This window comes from Melospiza georgiana, chromosome 1 (genome assembly GCF_028018845.1).
Source record: "Melospiza georgiana isolate bMelGeo1 chromosome 1, bMelGeo1.pri, whole genome shotgun sequence".
Taxonomy (NCBI): Eukaryota; Metazoa; Chordata; class Aves; order Passeriformes; family Passerellidae; genus Melospiza; species Melospiza georgiana.
The window spans coordinates 49,991,639-50,016,050 of record NC_080430.1 but is presented as its reverse complement, the minus strand read 5'-3'; the positions used below and the strand labels follow the sequence as shown (position 1 = coordinate 50,016,050).

Sequence of the window (24,412 nt, the reverse complement as noted above, 5' to 3'; positions counted from 1 at the left end):
CAGACATATGCAACAGCAGCTAAACATATGTACTGTGTCCTTCTCTGGAACCCAAGTTACCTTTCCAAACTTTTATCAGACTAGTTCTCCCAAACAAATATTTTCTAAAGGCAAATGTGATAGAAATTTCAACACCTCTTACTTAAACTGGAAATTAAATTTAAAACATCCAAGCAGAGATCCTTCTGCATGGCAAATGAAAGTGTGCTCTGAAATGCAATTTAAATATACCATATTAGAAGAAGTACATAGTGAGAAAAGTCTGGAGCTGGATATGGGGGAACCCTCTGGTTTTGTGCTTACTGAATTATATCAGTAGGTGAGGGTAACCAATCACACAGACACTTACAGGACTGATGCCATGGCTTATCAAAGTCTCTCACACAGATGATAATTGTCAAACTTTGCCAGCTCATTATTATTATTTGAGCGACTGTGGCAAAGTTCAAAGACTTTGTCTGGCTGAATTTTTGTTCTTTTTTTGCATAAAGTAATTTTCTGCTGCAGAGATTCACTAACACAAAACTGAGTCTAAAAACACCACTTTGAATTTTTCTAGAACAATGAGAACACACAAGAAGGACCAACCTTGACCTATCAAATCTCGGAAAAATGGCTGTTATGGGAATGTCTCAAACACAAAGCTTTCCTACATCATCTGTCTGTGCCTGAAAATACTGCCTGGCTGACATTCAGAAGGCTTCCTATAAGTCCTGTAAGTAAGTGCAGGTTACTCATGACCTTGTCCAGCCACGGGCTGAAAATCTCCAACATCTGACACCTGTGTCTGTGTGATCCCTGGTTTAAAGCACAGCCAGTTTTACTGCCACAAACCCTCTTATATCCAGTTGGAATTTCCCCTTCTGCAACATGTGACCATTATCTCAGTCTTTCACAGGACAGTCTGGCTTCATCTTCTTTATAACCCCCATTTTAGGTAGTGGAAGCTTGCAATTAGATCCCTCATGGATTCTTGTCTAGATTAAATGAACACCAGATCTCCTCTTGCTTGGCACAGTCTGCAGCCCCCAAAACTTGTAGTGTTCTTACACATGATTCTGCCCATTTTGTCAACACCTCTCTGATGGTGAGGATCCAGAGGTGCTGACAGCACTTCAGATGCAGCCTCACGGGTGTTGAATAGATGGATGCAATCACTTCTCTCAGCCTCCAAGCTACTTCCTTCCTAATGCAGTTTTTTAATGCAGAGCTCGCTTCTGATTCATGTTCTGCTCACTGTCCACCAGAGATGGACAGAGCTGCCCCAGCCTGTGCACTTGCAGAGGGATGCCTCATCACAGATGCAGGATTTGGCATTTGCCTTTGCTCAGTGTCCTGAGATTCCCATCAGCATTTGAGGTTACCATTTTTGCAGCTTGCAAAGGCCCCTCTGAATGGTTGCCCTGCCTGGCAGCAATGACAGACTTCTCATGATCCAGGGCTGAGGTGGCTGAGGATGCACCGTGCCACTTTGTCAGAGCTGGAAGGAATGGCTTAAATGCAGAAAACTGGCAAGGAGGACTGTAAATTGATGTTGCAGCTGGGAATAACTCTTGATGAGCCTGAGTGAACAGCAGCCAAGTGATCCTCTAGCATGGATCGAGTTTAATGGTGTCAGTGTCTCTGCTTGGGTACCTCTGCCCAGCTGCTGCATTGGGGATCTCCTAGATAATGAGAAAGAAATTTACTCTGAAATTCAAAACTCTTATATAAACTCCTTTCTAGCTATGAGATTGTGGTTGTCCCAGCGGATGGACTTTTTCAGCTAGCAGGGGGTTTTTTGATTAAAATTTTTTTGAATTTTCAGGTGATACCACAATATGGACAAAAGGAGTCCAAAATATAGTAGTGTGGTGCTATAACACCACTAGTTGGTCCAGACCCAAAAGGCTGGATTTCTGTCTCTCACATCCTAAATATATCCATAGGTGGCAAATGTATGGCTGTCTTCTCCTTCTTGTGGGATGAAACAAGACATCTTTTTTCATATAGTCTTTTTTAATACATAAAATGTTGATTCAAATCTATTTTGCAACAATTCGCTCCTTCTGACAGTTTTCAATCAAATGAGAACTGATTGAGGCAATGGAGAGTCTGCTCACACATTTGCCTCCTGTCTTGCATCTCTTGCAAAAACACATCCAAATTTAGCTAATTATACTGGATTCCTCATCATCAAAGATGGTGGATATTTTGTAATGCCCCTTCTTCTTGCAAAATAAGAAAATGTTTTTCCTTCAGGTTGCTGCAACTATAATTGATTCTAATTCCCTAGATTTCTTTATTTTTACTGTTGTGATAGGGAAATTTGTCACTATCCTTACAATACAGTCCAGATAATTGCCATATGAAATAATTAAAAAAAAAAATGTATCATGTATCTTTTCCTTTTTCTAAATGTGAATGAATAGAATTTAGAAACTGCTAGTCTGGGCCTTCTGCAATTCAGCTGAACATGTCTAAATTGTTTATACATATTTCACATTTCTGAGGCTTTCTTCCCTACTATACAAACCAGATCAGCTGTACCAACCAGGTCATTCGCCAAAATCTGGAGAGTAGAAGAAAGCAGATTCAAAGATGTGCCAACAAATGATCTGTGCATGTACCAACTATTTCCGTGCGGGTTCTGAGAAAGGACACTTTCATAAGAAACTATTTTTTACTGTTAATCAAACCAGAATGTTTCATTCCTTAAAGGAATGAAGGCAGCTCGTTCCAAAGAGCAAACTCTTGTTCCTCTGCAACAACTACTTATGATTCTTAGAAACCTGAAGGACTGAATCAACAGAAAACAATACCAATACCTGCTGGGGCAATTTTTTCCTCATGATTTTTCCCATCTCCTCACTTTTGCATGGGGTATTGTGACTGCTGAACAGATGCGACCCATAAGCACGCTACTAACAATGTTGTGTTTGGCTTTGACAGAGGTTTTACGCAGAGAGTGTTTGCAGAAGCAAGCCGTGCTCTTACTGACAGCATGCATTGCCTGAAAACTCTTGGCTGGCTGACAGGCCGGCTTTTGTGGATTTTTCCGTAGCGATTTAGGATGTTATCGTCCCCCGGTAATCTACAGCCGTGGTTGTAAGTTGCAGCCGCCACGGTGGCATCTCAGGCTGAACTTGTCATCACTCTCCATGACTACCTGAGGGGAGGTCGTACCCAGGTGGGAGCTGGCCTCTTCTACCTCCTTGCAGTGAGACAACCAGGTGTCACGGCCTGAAGCTGAGACCAGGGAGATTCAGACTAGACATTAGAAAATAAAAAAATTCACTCTTAGTGTGGTCAGGCATTGGAATAGGCTGCACAGGGAGGTGCTGGAGTCCCCATCCCTGGAGGTGTCTAAGAGGTGTCTGGATCTGGGTGATGTGGTTTAGCGGTTTAGAGGTTCCAGTCGTGGCGCTGGGTTGATGGTTGGACCTGATGATCTTTAAGATCCCTCCAGCCTTGACGATTCCACGATTCGGTGTCTCCAGGAGATCACACTGCCCAATACAAATCCAGGCTGCAGACGGGCGGCGGAGGGCGCAGCCACACCTGGCAGCACCGGCAGCGCCCCGCAGAGCCCCGAGAGGGAGGGCGGGCAGCGCCCCGGCCCCTCCGCCGCCCTCAGGGCCGCTCCCTCGGGGCCGCCAGCGCCTTCCCCCGGGAGGCGGCGCGGGGCGGGCCGGCCCCACGGCGCAGGGGCGGTGCCGGTCACGCGGGCGCGCGGCGGCCCCGCCCCGGCTCCGGCGGCAGCGGCGGCGGCGGGGGCACCTGGCGCCCTCCTCGGGGCTCCTCGTCGCCGGGACAACCGGGATCGCCGCCGCCGCGCCTCTGCCATGGTGAGGAGCCCGCGGCACGGTCCCGCCGCGCCGCCGCAGCGGGCTGGCCCGGCCGCCCGGGGCGGGCAGCGAGTGCCGGCCGGGCCGTGCGGAGCGGCCCCGGGGCCGGGCGGCTCAGCCCGAGGCGAGGGTGGCGGGCGGGCGAGCGAGGGGTGCGGATGCGGGGCTGGGCGTGCGGCCCGGCGCGGGGCCGCGCCTACCCGCGCTGTAGACGAAGAGAAAGGAGAGTGTCTGTCTGTCCCTCTGTCTGTCCCTCTGTCTGTCTGCCCCTCTGTCTGCGTGCCTGCCCAGAGCAGGTGGGGCCGCGCTGCCCCTCGCTGTGGCACATGCCTGCGTGTCTGGGGCGAGGTGTGACGGGCGCCTTGCCGCCTCCTCCTCCTCCCGTGTAGCGCCGGAGCAGCCATGGCAGGGCTCTGCCTGGCGTGTGACGCGAGTCAGGTGTGTTGTCCGCCTGGATAACACAGGAGGGATGGTGTGTTTACATGGTGTGTTTATATGGGTGTGTAGGGCGGCCGGGCAATGATGAAGGTGTGTCGTGCCCCTTATAAAGTCGAGAGGAAAAGCCAGGGCGTGTGTCGGTGCGCAGGGCAGGGATGGGGTGTCACCGTGGGGATGCGCGGGATGCTGGGTTTGGGCGCTGTGCTGTATCCGTATGCATGTGCCGTGAGTCAGGGTGTGGCCTGGGATGTGTGCACATAGCAGATACACAATGAGCGTAATGCTGTGCCTCTGTGTGTATCTGCTGTGATTTGGGCTCCGGGTATGGTGTGTTTGTGTTGTAGCAGAGATGTGGCATTGTGTGCAGGGCCATGACATGGCACCGTATGTTTGTAGCCGTGTCTGCCCGCTGCTGTCTGGTACGGGCTTGTTCCTGTGTGGATATATAGTGAATATTGGGTGTGGCATAATCTGTGGATATTTTTAAAGGCACGTATGCTATGGGTGGGGCAAGGATTATCCGTAGTCCTGGGCATACGTAGCCGATACAGGGTATGGTATTTGTGTGTACAGAGCAGCAGTGGCTTGGGTGTGTGAGCGTGCGTGGCTGTGATGTTGTGATGTGTGTGCACGGGTGCATTTATTGCATTTGTAATAGATTCATGGGGTGAGTGTGGCGGGCACAAGGTTGGTTTCACCTGTATGTGAGGATGGCACGACACGGAGCACAGGTGTGAGGAGGGTTGCAGTGGGGAGGAAGAGCGGCTGTGGTTGCTCTGTGGGGATGTGACACAGTTCGTGTGTGCCGCGAGTGGCAGGGCACAGATGCATCAGATGTTTGTGAAAGGAAGATGACAAGGCACGTAAGGGGGAGTGTGTAGGGACAGGCACAGCATGTTTGGGAAGATGATTGGTTTGAGCCCTGTTTTCAATTACAACTTAATTGTCTGATGCCTTAGTGCTTCACAGTGATAGTTACAACAATAGATGCAGCAGGAAGGCACAGTTGCTGGCCTTTCCCACACAAGGAAGTACACAGTGTTTTAAGGCAGTCACTTCATGTCTATATTTCCGTGTGTGTAGTGCTAGTAGGTTTTCTGGATCAGGTTCTGGGGAGGCAGAGGCAGTGCTCAGCCTCACAAAGGGAAGAACTGCATTCCCGTGGTGTTGCAACTTTTTGTCCTTTACATGAAGGCTTGTTCATGCACTCTCTTTCTTCCCCTGCACATTGCCTTCTGCTCCTTCCCAATTTTAGCCTGCATGTTCTGAACCCAAACAAGGCAACCTTGAAAACTAAAATGTGAGGTGGAATAAAAATATGGATGGACTGTGCGTGATTGCAGTATTCTTCTGTGTGGAATCAGTTTGGATTTGCTTTGCAAAGGCCTTAGGATGTATCTGTTGCTACAAGGAGGAGTAAACCTCCATGAATGAGGCTGTGGATGGCGTGGCATGGTGGAGTGATTGTGATGTGACTCAGTGACATGTTCTTCATATTAATATTCCATCAGAGAAGATGTAGTATCTTAAGTCAGTTCAAGAAAATGGATTTCTCTCATCTTCTAAATTTAAGATCGATTACAGACTGAAAAACAACTTATCAAATATTTGTAAACTGAACCAGGGGAGGCTCAGGTTGGACATACGGTAAAATTTCTTCGCTGGAAGAGTTGTTAAGCATTGGAATGCTTAACATCCATGGAGGTGTTGAGGAAACTACTGTGGCACTTAGAGCTATGGTTTCATTCACCATGTGGAGGTATTCGGACAGAGGCTGGACTCAATCTTGGAGATATTTTTCATTCTTAATGATTCTATTGTTCTATAAATAAATATTTTCCATTCACCAAATTCCAGGCATGGAGATTTTCTTTGTGGTCCATTTTGACATTCCCAATGAGATACCTTTAGCAGTCTAAACTCATCAGACATACTGCAAAGCAGCATTGGTGCTGTAATTGCACAGGGGAGATCTCAGAAATTATACCATCTGCTCTCAGATTCTTGTATTGGGCAGCTTCTTAGTTGCACTTGACAGCTGTTAAGCTGGTAACCACCATTTTTGATATTATTTTAATAATTTTTCAAGTATTTTATTCAATGCATGCTTGTAATTTGAATTTTCCTGTCTTACAGGGTTAGTCCTATTCAAATCGTTCTTTCCTTCTTAATTCTTTGTAGCTTCATAGAATTAATTTTGAGCAATTAACACCAGACCTTTTAGTACAGGGAATATCAATGTTCCTAAAAATCAGAAGGATTATTAGCTTACTGCTTGCTTATTTTACAACAGACTGGAATATTTGGTCATCCTAGTTAAAATGAGGGATAACATGGGGCTAGCAGATGTGCAAAATTGCTAATAAAAGTCAGGTTTGCTGTGAAGCATGGCAACTATTTTTAGGTAGGTGTAGAAAAGTAGTACTAGTCTTGGCACTGGGACAATATTGATCTGAATCCCAGCAGAAGGCTACACATTGACAGTACTTCAGCTGTTTCATCATTTAGAAGTCAGAATAACTGCATTAATTTAATGTAAATTGTTATCAACTGGCAATTCTGGTAGTCTTTCTACTGAATTAGAAATGCACATAAGTGGGATATGCTAAGTAGGACAAAACCAGATGTAATTGTGACACCAAGGAGTTCTCCCTCAAGCTAGTTTAGACAATAACCACAACATCCACTTTCATTCTTTCTAATAATCTTTTTAGGAAGGTGATCCATATTCTTCATAGAGTTCTGCTTTTCCTTTTTTCTGTTTGTTTGTTTGTGGGTTTGGGTTTGTTTGGATTAGTTTGGTTTGTTTTAACCCCTCCATGTGTTTTAAGACAATGCAAGAACTGTTAAAATTTTTCATCATACTTGATGTGAATGTGATGGAGCTTGAGTCCAGCTGTTCCCCTGAGCTTCTACAAAACAACTTTCCCACTTGAACTTTTAATGCAGAGTGGGGCATTCTCATTCTTTGTAAAGCTTCTGAGAATGAAGGTTGTAAACACAGAGTAAATTCTATATGGTGATAAGCAGGTTTGCATTCTTAGAAATGCAGAAAAACTTATACATGAGGCATTAAAAGTATATAATGATGAACTTAAAATTCGCTATATACTGGTATCTCTGTCAATTCCATTTTTTTCAGGATCAATAAATGACTTGCATATATCTCAAAGCTTAAACTAATTGTTCTTGAGACTGAATGGTTTGTAAAGATGAAGCATTTTTCTCAGCCTAATTTTTCAAAAGAATGTGCTGCACTCTGAATGTCTGAAAATCTGTATATATAGTGCGATTCTACAGCACTGTGTGAAACCAAATGGATTATTTTTGTGACAAAATTAATTCTAATGCAACTGTAGTCCCTGTGAATCATTTTGGGGTGGAAGCTGCATTAGATTCTATTTCAGTATGTCTCTGTAGAGTCTCAAAGTTTCCTTACAGGTCAATAGAAAGTATCTTTCTCAGGTGTTTTGAACTTGGGCTTTTGCAACTTATCTTTGAGTGTTTGATACTTAAGGAGGGATTTTTTATGTACCTGGTCCAGGAAAAGTAAGCACAGCATCTGTAAATGCTTAATTTTTGCTGTCTCAAATGACCTCCCTCTTATGCATCTGCCCCCATCCACCTGAACCAAACAGAACAAAACCCATCCCAAACAAAACTACAGCATGAATTTAAATGTTTGAATGGAGTAGAATAATTTCTGTTTGGTACTGGGAGGTAATGGAAATGCAATAGTTGACACAAGGGCACCTCAGCTGACAAAATCAACTACAGTCAATTTCTTGAGGGATACCCCCTGGCTTTTTATCTTTGCATTGGAGGAACCACTGCTAGAGGAGTACTGGAAATTTGCCCTTTTCTGGACTTGCTTATTTTTGACTGTTTGGAGCTATGAACTCCTGCTGTGTAGCCCACAAGAAAGTACTCAATATTTGATATTGAGCTGCAGCACTCAAAATATTTACCTTAATTCTTGTTACACTCTTCTCTTTCTATTCCATTGTTTTCCTGTGTTCTCCTTGGTAGGCAGAAGGAAACAGTAAATTTGGTTTTCATTGGATTTGATTGCTGTTCAGCTGGTTACCCAGTATGTTCTGTAAATTTAAATCAAGGAGACAAGGACATAATCAAATCTGCATAAATGTGAAACTCTACCAGTATGTCAAGTTTGTCAGTCTTCAGAGGTTGAAATTGAGGTCAGAGCTTCACAGAGAAAAGGCATTTCCATATCATAGCTTGATGTTACATGGTAGTTATATAAATATTAAGGGGCAAATGTCTAAGTGTGCTTGCAGATTATAGGCTATTTTCAGAACTATTTCTGAAACAAAAGTATCAAGATAATTTTATTTCTGCAGAAACTTACATTTTGGCAAATACTGAATCTCCAGTTTCTCTTCTAAATCTCAACCTGTTACCTTTCTTGAAACAGTTTGAAAAAGGTGTTTTGGAAATGCTACTATGATGCTATTTCCTTTGAAGTCAAGTGTAAGTACTGCTTGTAACCATGAAGAGGTACCTAGATTTGTCTTTTATAATTGAAAACTATTATTAATAATGCATTTAATGTATGGTAGCTTTTATTAATTATACATATATGGCATATATATGTAGCCACAAAGCAGATTTTTTTCTTGTTTCTTTCTTGTTCATTTTCTAGGGAGATTTGCCTTGCAGAGAAGATTTGCCCTTCATAGTAAAGATTTCATGCTCAGTACTAGGAAGAACCTCAGTTCTTATAGTGTTTATGAGGCAGATCAGGCAGAGCTTTGAAATGGCTTTGTGGAAACTGTAGAGCCATTTCTGTAATAAGCCATACCTTTTATGTCTCAAATGTGTTTTTGAAGAGCAGTTTGGAGGGGGAGGATTCGTACTCAAAATTTCTGTTCCACAGGTGCTTAGAACAAGGGCTTCACGGCTTCAGCCGTGCAGTCAGTACTTAAGCTGTGATTTCATTTACAGTTGGAGCTGAGTGCAATAAGGAGAATTGCCTTTCTGGATATGGGATTGCGTGACTGCAGGGAGGACTCTGTCAGTTCAGATTAGAATGGTGCAAACTCCTGGGGAAATGGACTTGCAGAAGAACCTCCGTGTGAACACTCCAGGAGGATTTCAGGTCTCTGTTGTCATGCCATCAGCCTGTTAGCTTGTGTGCTGATATTGAAGGCTGGGAATAAAACTTAGCCATATGTATGTCAATAAAAACAGCTATGTGTAGAAATGGGGATTCAGAGAAGTTTTGATAGGTATTCTCCTAAGGGCTCTGAATCTGTGATGTGGATTAAATTTGGATGGCTGAAACGACATGGCTGTCCCTAGGCAAATGTTGCTACATTGAAATGAATGGACACTTTTCTCTTGGAGTGATTTTGTTCAGGAACATATCATGTTCTGAATGCCTTTGAGAACGTGTATTTATAGCATGATTCTACAAAATGGCATGACACCAGCCGGATTATTTTTGTGATTACACAATTATTCATTTGAGCACACAGTCCTTGTAGATGTTGTGATGGAAACTACCTTAGAATCTTCTCCAGTATTTTTGCTTAGAGTCTCAAAGTTACTTGAGTGGTCAAAGAAAAGAATCTTTCTCATGTGTTTCAAACTTAGGCTTTTGCAAATTCCATTTGAGAGACTGCTTGATGCTTAAAGAGGGATTTGTCATTTACCTGGTCAAGAAATAGAGAATCTGTATCATATGTAATGAACATTGTGAGAGGCTACTTTGTACCCTTGTGATGCGTTACAGGCAGCAACTGCTTCGTCCATCTGATTTTAATTTTCTGCCATTATCCCATTAATTAATGGGTCTATTGCTTTCCAAGCCCATAAAGATGATGATATGGGTTTCCCCATATTCCACTTCAAAGTACTTTATACATTGGACTGCTAATTAAATGCTTTATTTTAATTTAGTTTTTTTAGGAATGATGTCTAAATGCATCATCATGTACTGTTTGGAAGGATATAATCTTAAAAGACAAGTAATGGATAATTACCTGAAAAAGGAAATGTTCAGTCATTATTTTTTTTTTAAGAGAAAGCCAATTGAAAGAAAGATTTGCCAATTAGTATATGACTAACAGATGATGAAGATAAAACTTCGTCAAACCTGTTTTTTCAGCTGTCTCTCTGCATATGTTTAAAGAATATACAGGGATACAATAAACAGCTTTTCCAGATTTCTTAGTGTTTATGTGGTGGTTGTTGGATTTTTTTTTTTAATTTATTTTTCTTTCCTGATCTGAACTAGTCTCTAGTCATGGAAGATTAGGTAAGGAGTAGTTTATTTTTCTATGTGGTTTGGGTTTGTTCTGCCATCTCTGGTAATGGTTAGAACTAAGTGCCTTGAAAGGCAAATATGAGCTGGGTGCATCTGAATGAAGGATTAGGTCTTCCATGTAGCTCCTATCTCAGAGTAGCTTAGGGAAAGCAGAGCTTGCAAACCTTTTTTGCCAATAAAGTGTAATGCCTCTTTCTTTTAGTGAGGTATTGGATTGAGCATAATGTTTTCTGCCATGCTGGCTACCAAACACCAGCTACATGATAGCAAGTATTGATAAAATGTTATCTTTCAACTGAATTTTAGGCCTACAAGTAATTAGGTCAATCACTAATCTGCAAACCATTGGATTTCCCATTTCTAACCAGCAAAAATAGGAGCTGTCCCACTGGAGTCAGAGGATTGCTGGCTCCTGGGTGACTTAGTAGGAGAGGGTGAGTCTTGCATTAGGGTATGGGCATCTCAGCAGGTCAGGTTAACCTGTTAGACCTTAATACCCTGGCTGCTTGCAGGAATGAAGCTGTACTCTCTAAAAGGCTTGAGCAGTGATTTCCAAAGATGTTGCTGGCAATAGGTGACTGCCCTTGAGGGAAACACACAGGAAAGGGTGTTGAGAGCTGTTTGAGCAACAAACAATGGGCTGGTGTGCTGGAGGCAGCAGGAAAGGCAAGCTCCAAGCACCTCCTGCTCTGCACTGAGAGGCACTCCAGTTGGAGCAACCAGAAGCCTCGAGGTAGAGTTGTGCAGCTGTGGACTTCAGCTCTGAGGTTCACAAGTGACCTTGTTCTGTCACCCAGTAAGAACAGGGCCTTGGGAGCCAGGCTGATGCCCTCCAGTAAAACGTGAACCATGTGGTATGAATACCAGTGCTGGCAAAACAGGAAAGATGGCTTTTCTGGAAGAGGATCAAGCAGCAAAGTGGGCAGTGTGGCCAGCTGCTTCTGCCTGGAAGGTTTTATTATGTTAAACAGCACTTATTCTGGGGAAATTTTAAAAGCATTATGGTGCTTATAAGCAGCCTTAGGTCATTGGGAAACATTAAGGAAAAACAGAGAGAGATGCTCAGGTGCATTTGATCTTCTCTGAATGCCAGCCTTAACTCTTTAAGATGACCAGCATAATAAGAACAGAAGTATCTGATGTGGGGTGTTGCTTTTGTTCAGTCAGTTTGTCATCACAACATTAGAAGAGAAAATACCCCAAGGAAAGACCAGTAGAAAAGATCCAGAGGGTATCTGGCAGCCAGGAGGAAGCTGTAAGGCTACTGAAGACCATGCCCTAGGCTCTAGCAGTGTGTGTCCAAAGAGAAGACAATGTCAGCAACCACAGCAGGCCAGGAAGGCTGAATTTTAACATGCACAAAGCATAGCCTGAGCCAGAGCAGGGTGAACAGCTGGAGCATAGGAACAAGAGCCTGGAGGGCAAACAGTATCTGTTTGTTGAAATAAAAGATTTTGCCAGTCTGTCTGTGCTGTAGACAAGCTTGGTTCAAGATGGGATTGTATTTAAAGGTTCATTTTGGTGTCTTATAATTTTTATTGATTATCCAGAAAGCTTTACCACAGGTTCTAGTTTAGCAGCAGTCCTGTGTCATCAGCTGTTGTGTCTTCAATATCACTTTCTTCAGTTCTGTTGGCAATGTATATCCTGTCTAACGCTCCTTTTGTTGCCTGGAGACGTTTTGCCACTTGCATGGTGTTAAATGGTTGTGCCTGTCTGATGCATTGATTGTACATTTCTGGAGGAAGCCCTAGCTAGCAGCAATTCCCTGAGCATTAGAGAATTTTATACACTTATGCTGGAGTGTAACATGGGATAATCTGAAATTTATGGTAAAGGAAGGTTATTTTGCCTCTTCCTCCTCCTCCATTTTTGTAGTGTATTTAAATAGAGAGCTTTTTAGGGTGCCATTCATTACTTTAGTTTGCTTGTGAGCTGCTCTGGGCAGCAAAGCCGATTTGGTGGCTTTCCTACCACTATAGCACCAGGTGCTTTCAACACCACAGCAAAACAAAATTGCACAGGCAACAATTAGGTGTCTTAGTAGAGGAGGAGGGGTGTGCAGCAAGCTGCTGGGTTTTGTTTGGCAACAAAAATCTGCGTATCAAGGTACTGAATAAAACCTGAATTTTATTTTCTCAGGATTTTCCTTTAAAATTTGGTTTTACCATGCCTATTACTGCATGGATAATACTTAATAAAAATTGTTCTTGCCTGTGAAAACCTGAAAGACTTGATACTTTATACGTATGGCTGTATTTACAATTTAAATAGCATGTGTGCTCTGTCAACCATAGAAGGGACGGGAATATATGGATTTAATTCCAGCCTATTTTCCCCTTTGGTGAAAATGACCCAATGTTGGTTTTATTCCTGAATTGATAAATACTTCAGCCTTGTTTTCAGTATATATGCATTTTGCTGATGCTCTTTAGAGTCTTTCACACTTCATCTTCTCCAAACCTACTTTTGCCCATAATTCCTTTAGCATGCTACTAAGCAAGGCTATTTTTGAGAGTCTGGTTTTTAATAACTTTTGATTTGAGAAGTTGACAGGTTGAAAGTCCTTATCTACTCTGATTTCAGTGGAAATTAGATACATAAATATCTCAGTGGAACTGAGCCATAATGGATGAGCTGCTACCAAAACTGTTTCATCTGTTAAGAAAATAGTCCTCTTCAATAGAAGACTGAATGACAACTGAAATTGCATGCTTAAAAATATATATATATAAGGACTGTCACCAAAATTAGTAGTATAACCTTATTTTGATCTTGAAATAACTCTATCAGAAAAGATTTCTTCATCCCATTAATTCTGATGAAAACAGGAGACCCTTATCACTAGCTGCTAGACGAGAAGAGATTAATGTGGTGCTTTCAGTGGTGGCATGCTAAGTATGGTGTGCTAAGAAGTAATGTTCTAGGACTAGTGGCAATTAATATGTTTAATAATATGGAAAGGGAATTCAAATGGAGAAATTATCCTTTCTGGGTTTCACAGATTTACACAACCGGTGTTTTGTTTATGTTATAAAGAAATTTTAAAAATGTGGTTGCTAAAGAAATTAAATGTGAGAAGCTCTCAGGTAATTTTTAAAGAAAATATTCCCTTTTTAGCTCATAACCAATCTTCCAAAAGTACAATGAAGATATTACCAAGAGAGATCAGTTAAGGAATGTAAGAAATGGCTCAAGAGCCAAGTAATAAGGAATTACAGTTTTCTCTTGTGGATTTTGTTTTGTGTTATTTGTTCTTGCAATTCTTTTAGTATGTAGAGATCTTCTGTAACTCTTCTTGTGTTTACAGGAAATTTGAAACTGATTTTGGAGTAACATTTATTACACATGTTCAATCACGTCCTTTTTCCTTGTGCACAGATTTGTGTGTATTTGGGGATTTTATACAGTCAAAACCATACTTTTGTAGAGTTTGAGATACCCTATCTTTAACACAGTCAAACTTGCTACCAAATACTAAAGCAACGAGAGGAGAAATATGCTTTTTACATTCAGGGTATTCTTAATTGTTATTTTGGATTACTGCGTACAGGTATTCTGAGGGCATGTCATTGTCAGCATGATCTGTAAGTAAAGAAAAAAAAGGATATTTGGCAAGAATACTATAATATTGTTACAGTGATCAGACATTTCCTTAACAGAATGCTTTTGGTGAGGTTTTTTTTTTATAAATAAAAACAGAAAACTAGAGGTTATGTAATAAAAAATAAGTAAAAAAATAAAAATAACAATACATGAATGTACTAGGGTTCTTGCTTCAGTGATGGAAGTTTTAAATCATCAAAAACTATTCAAACAATGAATTTATTGCTATTTGCACCTTCTGTCTTCTTTCTTTGCTTGCATGTATTTGAAACCATGTTACAAATATTTATCTAGAAAATGACTCCTCCATTTGTCCTGTGTCTGTTCTCTGCTAGGGGAAAACTTATTGAGGGGCCTTTAAAGCAGCCTCTCTCTTTTTCTGAGATGCAAACGCAATATGGCTCTGGAGGCTGATAAACTTTCACAGAGTAACAGAGTACTTTAAAGAGACACTTCCATTTTTCTAGATGTGCTTATTCCATAATAATAATAATACATTATTATATGAGAACTGCTGCTAATACATAGAAGAACACACAAAAGTTGCTGTTTGAGGGAAAACACCTTTGAATGTGTTTGTGGCCTCATCTGTGGCTGGTGTAGCAGGTGTGGTACTTTGTGTGGCTGGGCAGGTCACACACATCTTGTACTATGTAGTAAAAGCTATGCTTTTTCCAGTTTTAGCTGGGATTCCTAAATGAACCATATTGATCAGATAAGCTGTCATGTATTCAAAATAGTTTGTCCATCCAACTTTAACTTTAGAAAATTCTTACATAAACATAAAAATGATAAGCTTTTTTCCTGATAGTTGCTGGTTTGGTTGTAGGTTTAGCCTTTCAGCTTGGCCTTGGAGGGACAGTACTTACTACTGTGCTGTGATTTGTAGCCAATTCACTTCTGTTGAGGAGTAGTTGAAAATACTATTTAACACAGAGAGCTATAATGCATGCTCAGGTCTTTAGAGCAACTTGCCTCATACCTTACTAACTCAAATTCTGTGCTATCCTCACACAATGAGCATATATATATATGTAAGTATATATATATATCTCTTTATATATATATCTACATGTTACTGTGTACTTGAGAATCTGTGGTGCAAAAAAAAGGGTAGTTAGATTTTTTTATACAGGCAAAGTGACAGCACACATGTAAACTAGTAGCACTCTGCAAAGTAGCTTTATTTAAAAATATATGCTTATTCATATATATATCTGCTAGATGATATAACTTTTGAGGCATTGTCTGCAGCTATGGAATAATTTAAGTTAAAAGAGAATTTTTAGGTTTGTAATACTGAGTGTTCAGATTCTCAACCAAGATTAATGAGATGTAAGTTAACTTGTCTGTTTTGTCACAGACTTTGCATGCTCTCATGGAGGTGACATCCTTTTTCTGTGATTTATGTTCCTAACCTACAATGCACAGGAATATTTCCTTACTTGACTGTTTAGTGATCCTAACTTCTATGAGGATGGCATATATGCCCCTTTTTCCTGGATGAGTTCTGCTGTAAACACAATTAGGCATACAGTCTCTTCTTTAAAACAAAAATCCCAATATATTCTATTGTTTTCAGGCCCCAAACTGCAAATTTTGAGTAGTGTATAATGTAAAAATGGCACACATGTGAATAATTCATAAACCTATGAGTTGTCAAAGTCAGAAGCATTCAACCAGTTCTAAAAATGTCATTGATGTACATGGTATATTTCAGCCTAAAGGCTGAAAGTATCAGCAGCAATGGGTATTGGATATAAAACAGCCAGAGCAAAGCTGAGCCTGTGGTCAGCCATGTGGAACTGCTTAAAGCCAATGCCTCTCCTCTGAAGGAGCTGGAATTGTCCTATTGAAATATGTGTTCATGGTGGTTTTATGCTTTGAATATCTGCAGTACCCAGTCTGAATAAAAGTGCTGCTCCAGTTGCTGGAAAAGGAAGCTTGATTCAACTTGTCAGTCCTACTGAAAGTTGACAGCTTTATTGTCTTTAGAGCTGTGGATAGCCATGCACAGAGGTAGTGGGTGAAGAAATCTGTGTCAAAATTGAAACAGTAGTATGCAGTTAAACTTAGAATCAGTCTAGGATGTACTGGAAGAGTAAAAAGGTTCTTGGCAGCAGCCAGAAGAAGGTTCAAGTTTTCAAATCTTACAATATTTTTTTGGGAGATATTTTCAAAATTCCCAGGTGTGTAAGTTTTGCTGTCTCCCTTCCTTTATGAAGACAGAACTAAGCTTATATTCAGCATTTTTTTTCTTTCTTTGCTTTTATGGACCTTTTTTCATTTTCATTTTTTTAAACAAGAAGCAAAGCAAATAGTTTCCAAGTATTGAATGTGTGTGGATAGTAGGATGAACAACAATATCCTGATGTCAAGAACAGCATATGCTTAATAAAGGGAGAAGATTTCCTCCAGTTGTTTTAATGTTTTGTGTGATTTTCATGTTTACCTTTTAGTGTTCAGAAAACTCATCTGGTTTGGATCCTTCTTCCTAGATCTTGTTTTTGGTATTATGGACAGCAAATGAACTCCCTAAAGCTCTTCTCTTTACACAGGAAATGATTGCTTGTGATTTTGCCATCTTCCAGTCTTTGCTATGGTTCCTTAAATTCCATTTCACCTTCTGTTTTGTGTAGTGCTTGTGTTCCTGTGGTAAAATTTCTCAAACTTAAAGATTTAGACCAAGTTGTATATCTGGTCAACATATTTGTTTTAGTCTTTCTATTTAGCTGTTGACTATATAACTTTAGTATTGCCTGCTTTTTTCCTTGGATGTTTTCTTTTAGTCTTTTTTTCCCCTCTTAGGATAAGTATTAATTATATAAAGTTTGGGTGAGAGGTATTTTCAATTTTTCTTGTAGCATTTTTTGATCTGCTTACTTTGCTTACATAGCAGTTGCTGTCCTATCTGTGGCACTAAATTCTTTAAATATACAGATAGTTATATTTTATCCATATTCACATGCCTGGGCCAAAGTATTTACACTGTAGAAGGTGAAAGGAGGGACCTGAATAACTGGGAAGTGTCCAGGGTTTTTTTTTGTAATGGGACAGTTTTAGGACTGTGCAGCCACTGTGTGTTTGTACATGTCTTGCTTGAAGTTTCTCTACTGTTTGAAATACTTCTTTGTGCAGTGTAAGTGTGTTGGCTTCATAATTATTAGGTTGCTCCACAATTTCTGTGTGGTTAAATTAGCACTAGGGAAGAGCAGGTGTATATGGGGGTGTGGCTTTGTTCTGTACATTGAAATAATTTTATAGTATTGACAACTAAAATGTTGAAAACTTTATATTAACAGTAATTGAAGAGAATTAAGCACCTAAGTAGAAGGTGAATAGGCTCTTCAAAAGATGTTTTCCTTGTTGGTTTTTAAAATAGTGGTTTTTTCTTTCTGTTTCTAGGTTTTCTCAAATAATGATGAAGCCCTTATTAACAAAAAACTACCCAAAGAACTTCTGTTAAGGTAATTGTACATAACATTGTAAGGAGTAAAAACCTGAGGATTGTATGTTGCTTATGGGTTTTACAGGCTATCAAGTGCTGTTCATTCTTTCTTAAATCCTCTTGAAATAAATAACACACCTGATTTAGTTCTTGGAATTCTTGACCTTGTTGCCTTGATTTGTTTTAATGTGTTCAAGTTATACTGTACCATGGAAGATATAATTTAGTTGTGATTTTTGACTTGCATGTCAGAAGCAGAAGTGAAATAAAATGTCCATAAAACTTTGGTGTACCAAGTAGTCAGCTGTTCCACACTCTCAGTGTTTTGTATCTGTCTGAAGAGCCTAATTCTCTAGCGTAGCTCACACTCTTTGTGCCATGAACTTTATAATAATAAAATAAAATAAAAATTCAATGTCAGAGCTTCCAAAAAAGTCACTGCTCTATCTAAATAATAAAGTGAAAAGCTCTATTACCATTACTGCCAGTCTGTGTTATATAAGGTAGAACCAACACAGAGATTTTTCTTACTGTAGTCCTTGGGTTACTCATAAATTTTATCAGCTTGCTGGTGTGTGAGTAGATCATCTTTGCAAAAGTTGCCTAGAAGACCAAGATCAGTAAGTTCAGCCCATTACTACTGGTGGATGTCTTCATGCTCTCATATGGTTGAAAGTTGATTTCATGCATAGAATAAACCAACTGCCAAATGTGGAGCTATTGCTTGGTTGGATGTGGCCACTGCAGAGCTGGAACTGAACCAGGTCAGCAATGTCTTCTGTACCTACAGAGAGGATTTGTTACAGGCTAATCCTTAAGGTGAAAGAAAAAAAAAAGAAAAAATATTTGGTTAGGATAGTTTACAGTTTTTAGTAGTGGTGTTATTAAAATTGAGCTGATGATGTTTTTCTTAATATACTGAAGAGATGTTTGGGTCAGCTTGTGTGTATGTCGCTGCTTTAGTCTGATTTGAAGTGGAAAAATGTCTCAATGGTATTTTGCATCTTGCACTCAAAGAAAATGCTCCTAAAATCATTGTGACTATCACAGTGCTCTCGCAATGATATTTAAAAAGCAGACTGTTGTTAAAGGAATTGAATTTTAAAAGGCTTTTCGTTTTTGTTGAGATATATTCCATGTGGTGGCAGACTGTAGACTCTTGGAACTGTTTAGAAAATGTGATTAAAAGAGACGGTCACTTAAGGATGCCCTGAACAGGAATTCTCATACCTCTTGTTTTGTTGAACTCAATGTCACACATGAGCCACAAGATAAAAGTCAGTGTAGGATGCTGCCTCCTTAGCTAAAAATCATGATCTGCAAGCCCTTCTTTTCAAGTATTAGGACTCCCCAATATTTATGGAAATTACTGTCCTTTTCACTGTTATGGATGCTAAGTATGTCATTTATGTAATTGACTATAATTTGTTTATATGGTTTAAGTACTGAAAAGTATCATGCACTGAGATAGTGAAGATCTCTTTTGGAGCATCTTTCCTAAGAGAGAGGCTGAGGGAGTTGGGCCTGTTCAGCATCAAGAAGAGATGACTGAAAGGAGCCCTCATCAATGTTTATCTGTACCTGAAAGGAGGATGCCAAGAGGATGGAGCCAGGTGCTTCTCAGTGGTGCCTAGCAATAGAACAAGAGGCAACAGGTATAAACTGGGACACAGGAAGTTCCACTTGAATGTGAGGAAGAACTTCTTTACTGTGTGGGTGGCCGTGCACTGGAACAGATTGCCCAGAGTGGTGGTGGAGTCTCCTCAAGGGGGATATTCAAGAACCATCTGAATGCAATCCTGTACCATGTGCTCCAGGATGACCCTGCTTGAACAGGGAGGTTGAACTGCATGACCCTCTGTGTTCCTTTTTAACCTGACCCATTCTGTGATTCTCTGATTTTAAAGAATTCAGCAGGAATAAAATCCAAACAAACAAGTCCAAGTAATTAGATTCTACCAGTGGCTTAGCTGTTTGTTCTTATATTCAAGTTAGCTTTGTACAAAGCAACTTGAGGCTTATCTTGGATTTGAGGAAGTGGTGCAGCTAATCCCTGCCAGTACACTGTTACAGCAGTGTCTAAAGAAGCCTTTTGCATGGTTGAAAGGCTTTGTGGGGCTGGAACAAGAACATAAAATATCCCAGGCCAAGCATACACGGAACTGATTCAGCCAACCATCTATTTTCTCTGCACGAACGTCCTTTTTGCAATTGCATGGTGATTTACTAAAGTGGTGTTGCAGATGTAGCTGGAAGAGTTGATGATCTGAGAAACTGAACTGGGACTCTCAGCTTTCTCCATAAAGAACATGATGATCTCATGGGTCTGCTCTGCCAGAGAGAAATAAAGTGCATGTTTCATTATACCCACAAGACTGTGCTGATCACCAGAGTTTTGAAATGGAATGGAAGGAGAAGTGTGAGAGAGGTGCTCTGTAAATCTCCTTTTGAAATTGTACTGCTGCGGGGACAAACTCACAAGGCCAAAGGCAGAGCATGTCAGAGAGAGGGACATGCATCTATGCATCTGGGTTCTCATCCCTGCAGGATGTGGATATCTAAGGAAGTTTCAGGGCACAGACTTGCCTGTCTAAAGCTTTATCAGTGGGGAATTTGTTTTATGAGCCTTCACCTAAAGGCTGTTGTAAGCCTGAGTCTGAATGCCTTTGGACTCCTGAAACACTATCTGTTCATGCTGCAACATGCTTTAAAATTGCCTTACCCTATGGCAAGACAATGAAAAGAGAGCTTAAATATTGCTGCACTGGGTGTAATTAATATTCTAATTGTTTTTCCTTTATTAGCTCTGCAGTCTACCTTTTAATTAAAAGGAGAGTAAACCAGTTGCAGTGGAAACATTTTGCTCAGAGAGCTGGAACTGAACAGTAAATACCACTGAAAGTGTTATCAAATGTACTTAGTTTGCTTCTTGCTTTTATCAGATATGTATGAAAGCTTGTTAGCATTACAGCCCACTTTTAAAAAAACCCCATTGGACTTGTGGAAAAAATGTGATTAATATCTTGTTACAAATACCTGGAAATTAAATGTAAACACAATTTCTTCTATTTCCAGAGTTGATCTTGTTCTCATTTGCATGAAGTATTTAAATTTATGTAATCTGACTATAACAAGCAGTCAGTCCAATTTTTTCCTCTAAAATTGAAAAACTTTTTCCTGATGGTAGACTTAAAAAATAAAACCACTTTGAAATTTATTCATAGAATAGTGTTGCTATACTTGCATACTCTAAAGTTGAACAAAGTTATCCCTTGGTCTTTTACTGCAGTTCATCATCATCATCATCATCACCACTTTTAATATTATGATTGCAATTACTAATGTAACAACCAGAGTTATATTGGAAGGTTTTCAAGCCAGTGTCATGTCTGTTGCACATTTTCTGTGGAGTATCTAGTATGCTTCTAAGTAAATAGTTGAGACCCTGAACTTCCCAAGCACAATACTTGTTTGGAAGGATAAGAAATGAGAGATTATTTGTTCTTTCTCAAGCAGACTCAGATAACTGGGCAGAGGAGGAAGAGGATATCTGATTAATATGGACAGTGGTGCTTTTAAAGAAGACCCTTGTTTGGAGGGGCCAGTTATATTTTGAGGTTGGTGGTATAGCTGGAGTGGAGAAAGGGAGGTATTTAATGTGTAACTTTTTCTGGTTTATGGACATTCATTTTTATTTGTAATATTGGAGTATATTTTTACCTGTGAAAGAAATAGTCTGCTTCTAAAAAAACTTTTTTGGAGTATTCAGGCTAAAGGAAAAATTATCACCCCTGTTAGCTGTTGAAGGCTATTAGTTTGCCAGTTGGCAAGGAATGCTCGTTCCCCTCTACTGTTACATATTGCAAGAGTAAAAGGCTGAATAAATGCACATTTGTATGATGTTTAAGAATTGTGTGGTGGTATTATAAATTGTGCAATTGAAATAGGTTTTGGATGATTGTAGCTTTTTTTTGTGTTGTTGTTAACCTATATGTTTATGAGAAAGCATCAATTGAATATACAGGACATTCATTGTAGAATTGAATTGGTGTCTGAAATTCATAAACGCTTACCTGTCATCAGAACAATGAGAAATCAAGTCAGGCTAATACTTTTAGTGGTAACTTTCCTAGTAAGATCTCACTGCCTTAAATCACCTCCTGATTGTTTTGGTTTTTTTTTAATTGCTGGGGAAAAACCCTAAAACAATGGATTATTACAGTTACAGTGTGCATTTGAAAATAAATTGAGACCAAAAAAATGAAGTCTATGTAATTAATGTTAGAATGTCCTGACTTTTTTTTTGGCTTGATAAAAAGTAACCAAGCACTTTTGAAAAGGCCGATACAGCCAGTTCTTTTGGCATGTAGAAAGATGAGAAACATTTGTTAATTTGTATTTTACCTACTAATGCTCTGTGAAAACTGTAAGTTTTTTTACAAAAGTAGTAAGCTTAAGGAGCAGAGATGTTTGTCCCTTTCAGCTGCTTAAACCATTTTCAGTTCCTTTCTGCCTACAAAGTACCAATTTCATAAATTATACCTCAAATATAGAAACTATTGTGAGTTCTGTTGTAAACCATACTTTTTGAGTGCATGTACTTAAAAATAGGTCTTTGCTATTAGTCTCAAAATATGAGTGGTCAATCAGATTTAGAAGAGGAAAAGTAAAGTTTTGGGACTGAAATTAGGAGAGGAACCCAGGAGTGGCATTCCAGCAGCAGCACTTCTTGTAGGCAATAATATGCAGCTTGAGAGTTGAAGTTTTCATGTGATAAACTTTTGTGATAAATGAAGTTTTTCATTATAATAAAGTTTTCATGTTTCTATTTTTTGTTTTTATTGCTGCATGCTGCTTTTTGCTGAGCTTTTAGTGTGTTCATTGCTGTAGAGAAAAAGTTACTGTAAGCTTAAAACTGGTGAAGTCAAACATAGTATTTGATAGATTTGAAGTGATGCTTTACCATCTGTGTGCTTAACTGTGAGGGAAATAGAAAAGAAATACAGCAAAGGCTACAATAAGAAATTGTCATAATGCCATGGGTATTTCTTAGCTAGGACCTGGAGGTACTTGGATGGCCCACAATTGCTGTAAAGTTTGGCTGCTGTATCTTAGTATACAGAGTACTGACTAGTGAGTCAGAGACCTGAAAAATATAAGCCTTTTGTCTGGAGCAGTTCTTGGTTGGTAAGAATTTTGTAAGCAGAAAAGCAATATATGTGTTTTGAAGGGGAAAGGAAAAAACAATCTGTCATCTCAGACATGATTCATTTTCCCCTCCACAAGTATCTGTATTTTAATTAAATAGGGAAATATTTCACCCTGAATAGCTGAGATTGTTGCTTAGTGTTTGACAGTCTCAGGAAACAGTCCAGTTTTATAATGCACATGCAATCTTCTATTTTGATTTTAGAGTGTTTTGCAAGTCTTCAAAGTCCTCTATAATAGTCTGCCAAACAATTAAATTAAACTGTTTAGAATTAGAAAGAGCCAAATTGATACAAGTATGTAAACTATTTACAGGTTATAAACTGAAGGGATTATGTTTCTTATATATAGAAGTATAGAAATATACAGAAAAGAAGTAAGACTTCTTTTCTGTATATTTCACAAACCTATGGTTTTTGTAAAGCAAATCCTAATATTGCCTCATAACAAGTAATTTTCATTAAGTCTTTTAATTTAACATGCCTGAAGTACATCTGTCCAAAGAATTAGTGCAGAGCAGCACTAATTCACACTACTCAATATGGTGTGAGTATCCTTTAAATATTTGCTAACTACAAATGTGGAGACTAACACTGACAAGAAGCAAGCAGGAACAATGCAACAGATGACAGCATAATAGCAAATCCTGACTCACTTCTGTGGAGTCATATATTCATTTCCAGTGGTCCTTGCCTCCCAAAAAGTGATCAGAAGTTAAAATGAGTAAATGGTCTGAATGAGCTACAGACACAGGTCATGGGCAAGGCCTTTGGAAATTAGTTAAATATTTTGATCTTTAGCTAGAAAAACAACAGAATTATAATTATTTTAGGACTATATAAGATATACATGGTTCTTTCAGAATCCTTATGTGCTTTGGCAGCAATTTAAAAAATAATATCACATTATAAATGCTATTTTTGTTATAACATGATTTATGTAATGTTACAATGTATAGTCATTTAGTTTCTCTGTTTCTTCAGACTTCAAGGTAGTGTATGTAATTTCAAATACACACAGACAATGCAGTAAGTTGCAATTTTCTCATTAATCAGCTTTTAAAGAAAAATTTCCTTTTATTCTGAAGAGGGATAGTGTTATAAAACTTCCCAGTAACTTATCTCATGTTCAGGACAGAATTTGGGCTCTGCCTGAAGAAACTGAAGGCTGAATCAATGCTTGGTGGTCAGTATACCCCTTCAGAATGTGGAGGAGGTCTCATGTTGACCTTTTTTTTGCATTGCTGCATGCATTGTTTGTCTGCTTATGAAATTCTTACCAAGATCACTTCCAGATGCAAGTTTATATTTTCCAATTCTTTGCCTCACCAGTCGGCACTTTGTATGCATTTTCTGCCTTCTTTGTGTGAGATGCTAAACATTTGCAAATGATTATATGAACAATTCAGTTTGAAATTGGAGTAGGTAGCTGCCATCCTCTATTTAGTATTTTTAAGTGATTTGGTTTTGTTCACAAACAAATGCCAGTGTAAGCTCAAAAAGGAATGTTTTGGACAGCAATATTTCAGATGGAATTCCTTTAAAAATGTGAGTGAGAGGCTTGAAGAACAGATGCAGAAAATTTCACACTAGTCCT

At 39.6% G+C, this 24,412-nt stretch overlaps 1 protein-coding gene across 1 annotated transcript in view; it reads left to right on the top strand.

The window, feature by feature from the left end:
* The first annotated feature begins 3,730 nt into the window (after positions 1–3,730).
* FBXL2 (F-box and leucine rich repeat protein 2) overlaps positions 3,731–24,412 on the top strand; it is a 51,325-nt gene continuing 30,643 nt past the window's right edge. The window contains exons 1-2 of the mRNA XM_058019043.1: positions 3,731–3,827; positions 17,566–17,627. Coding sequence (XP_057875026.1) covers positions 3,825–3,827; positions 17,566–17,627 — 65 coding nt within the window. The 5' untranslated portion in view covers positions 3,731–3,824. The remainder of the gene's footprint in view (positions 3,828–17,565; positions 17,628–24,412) is intronic.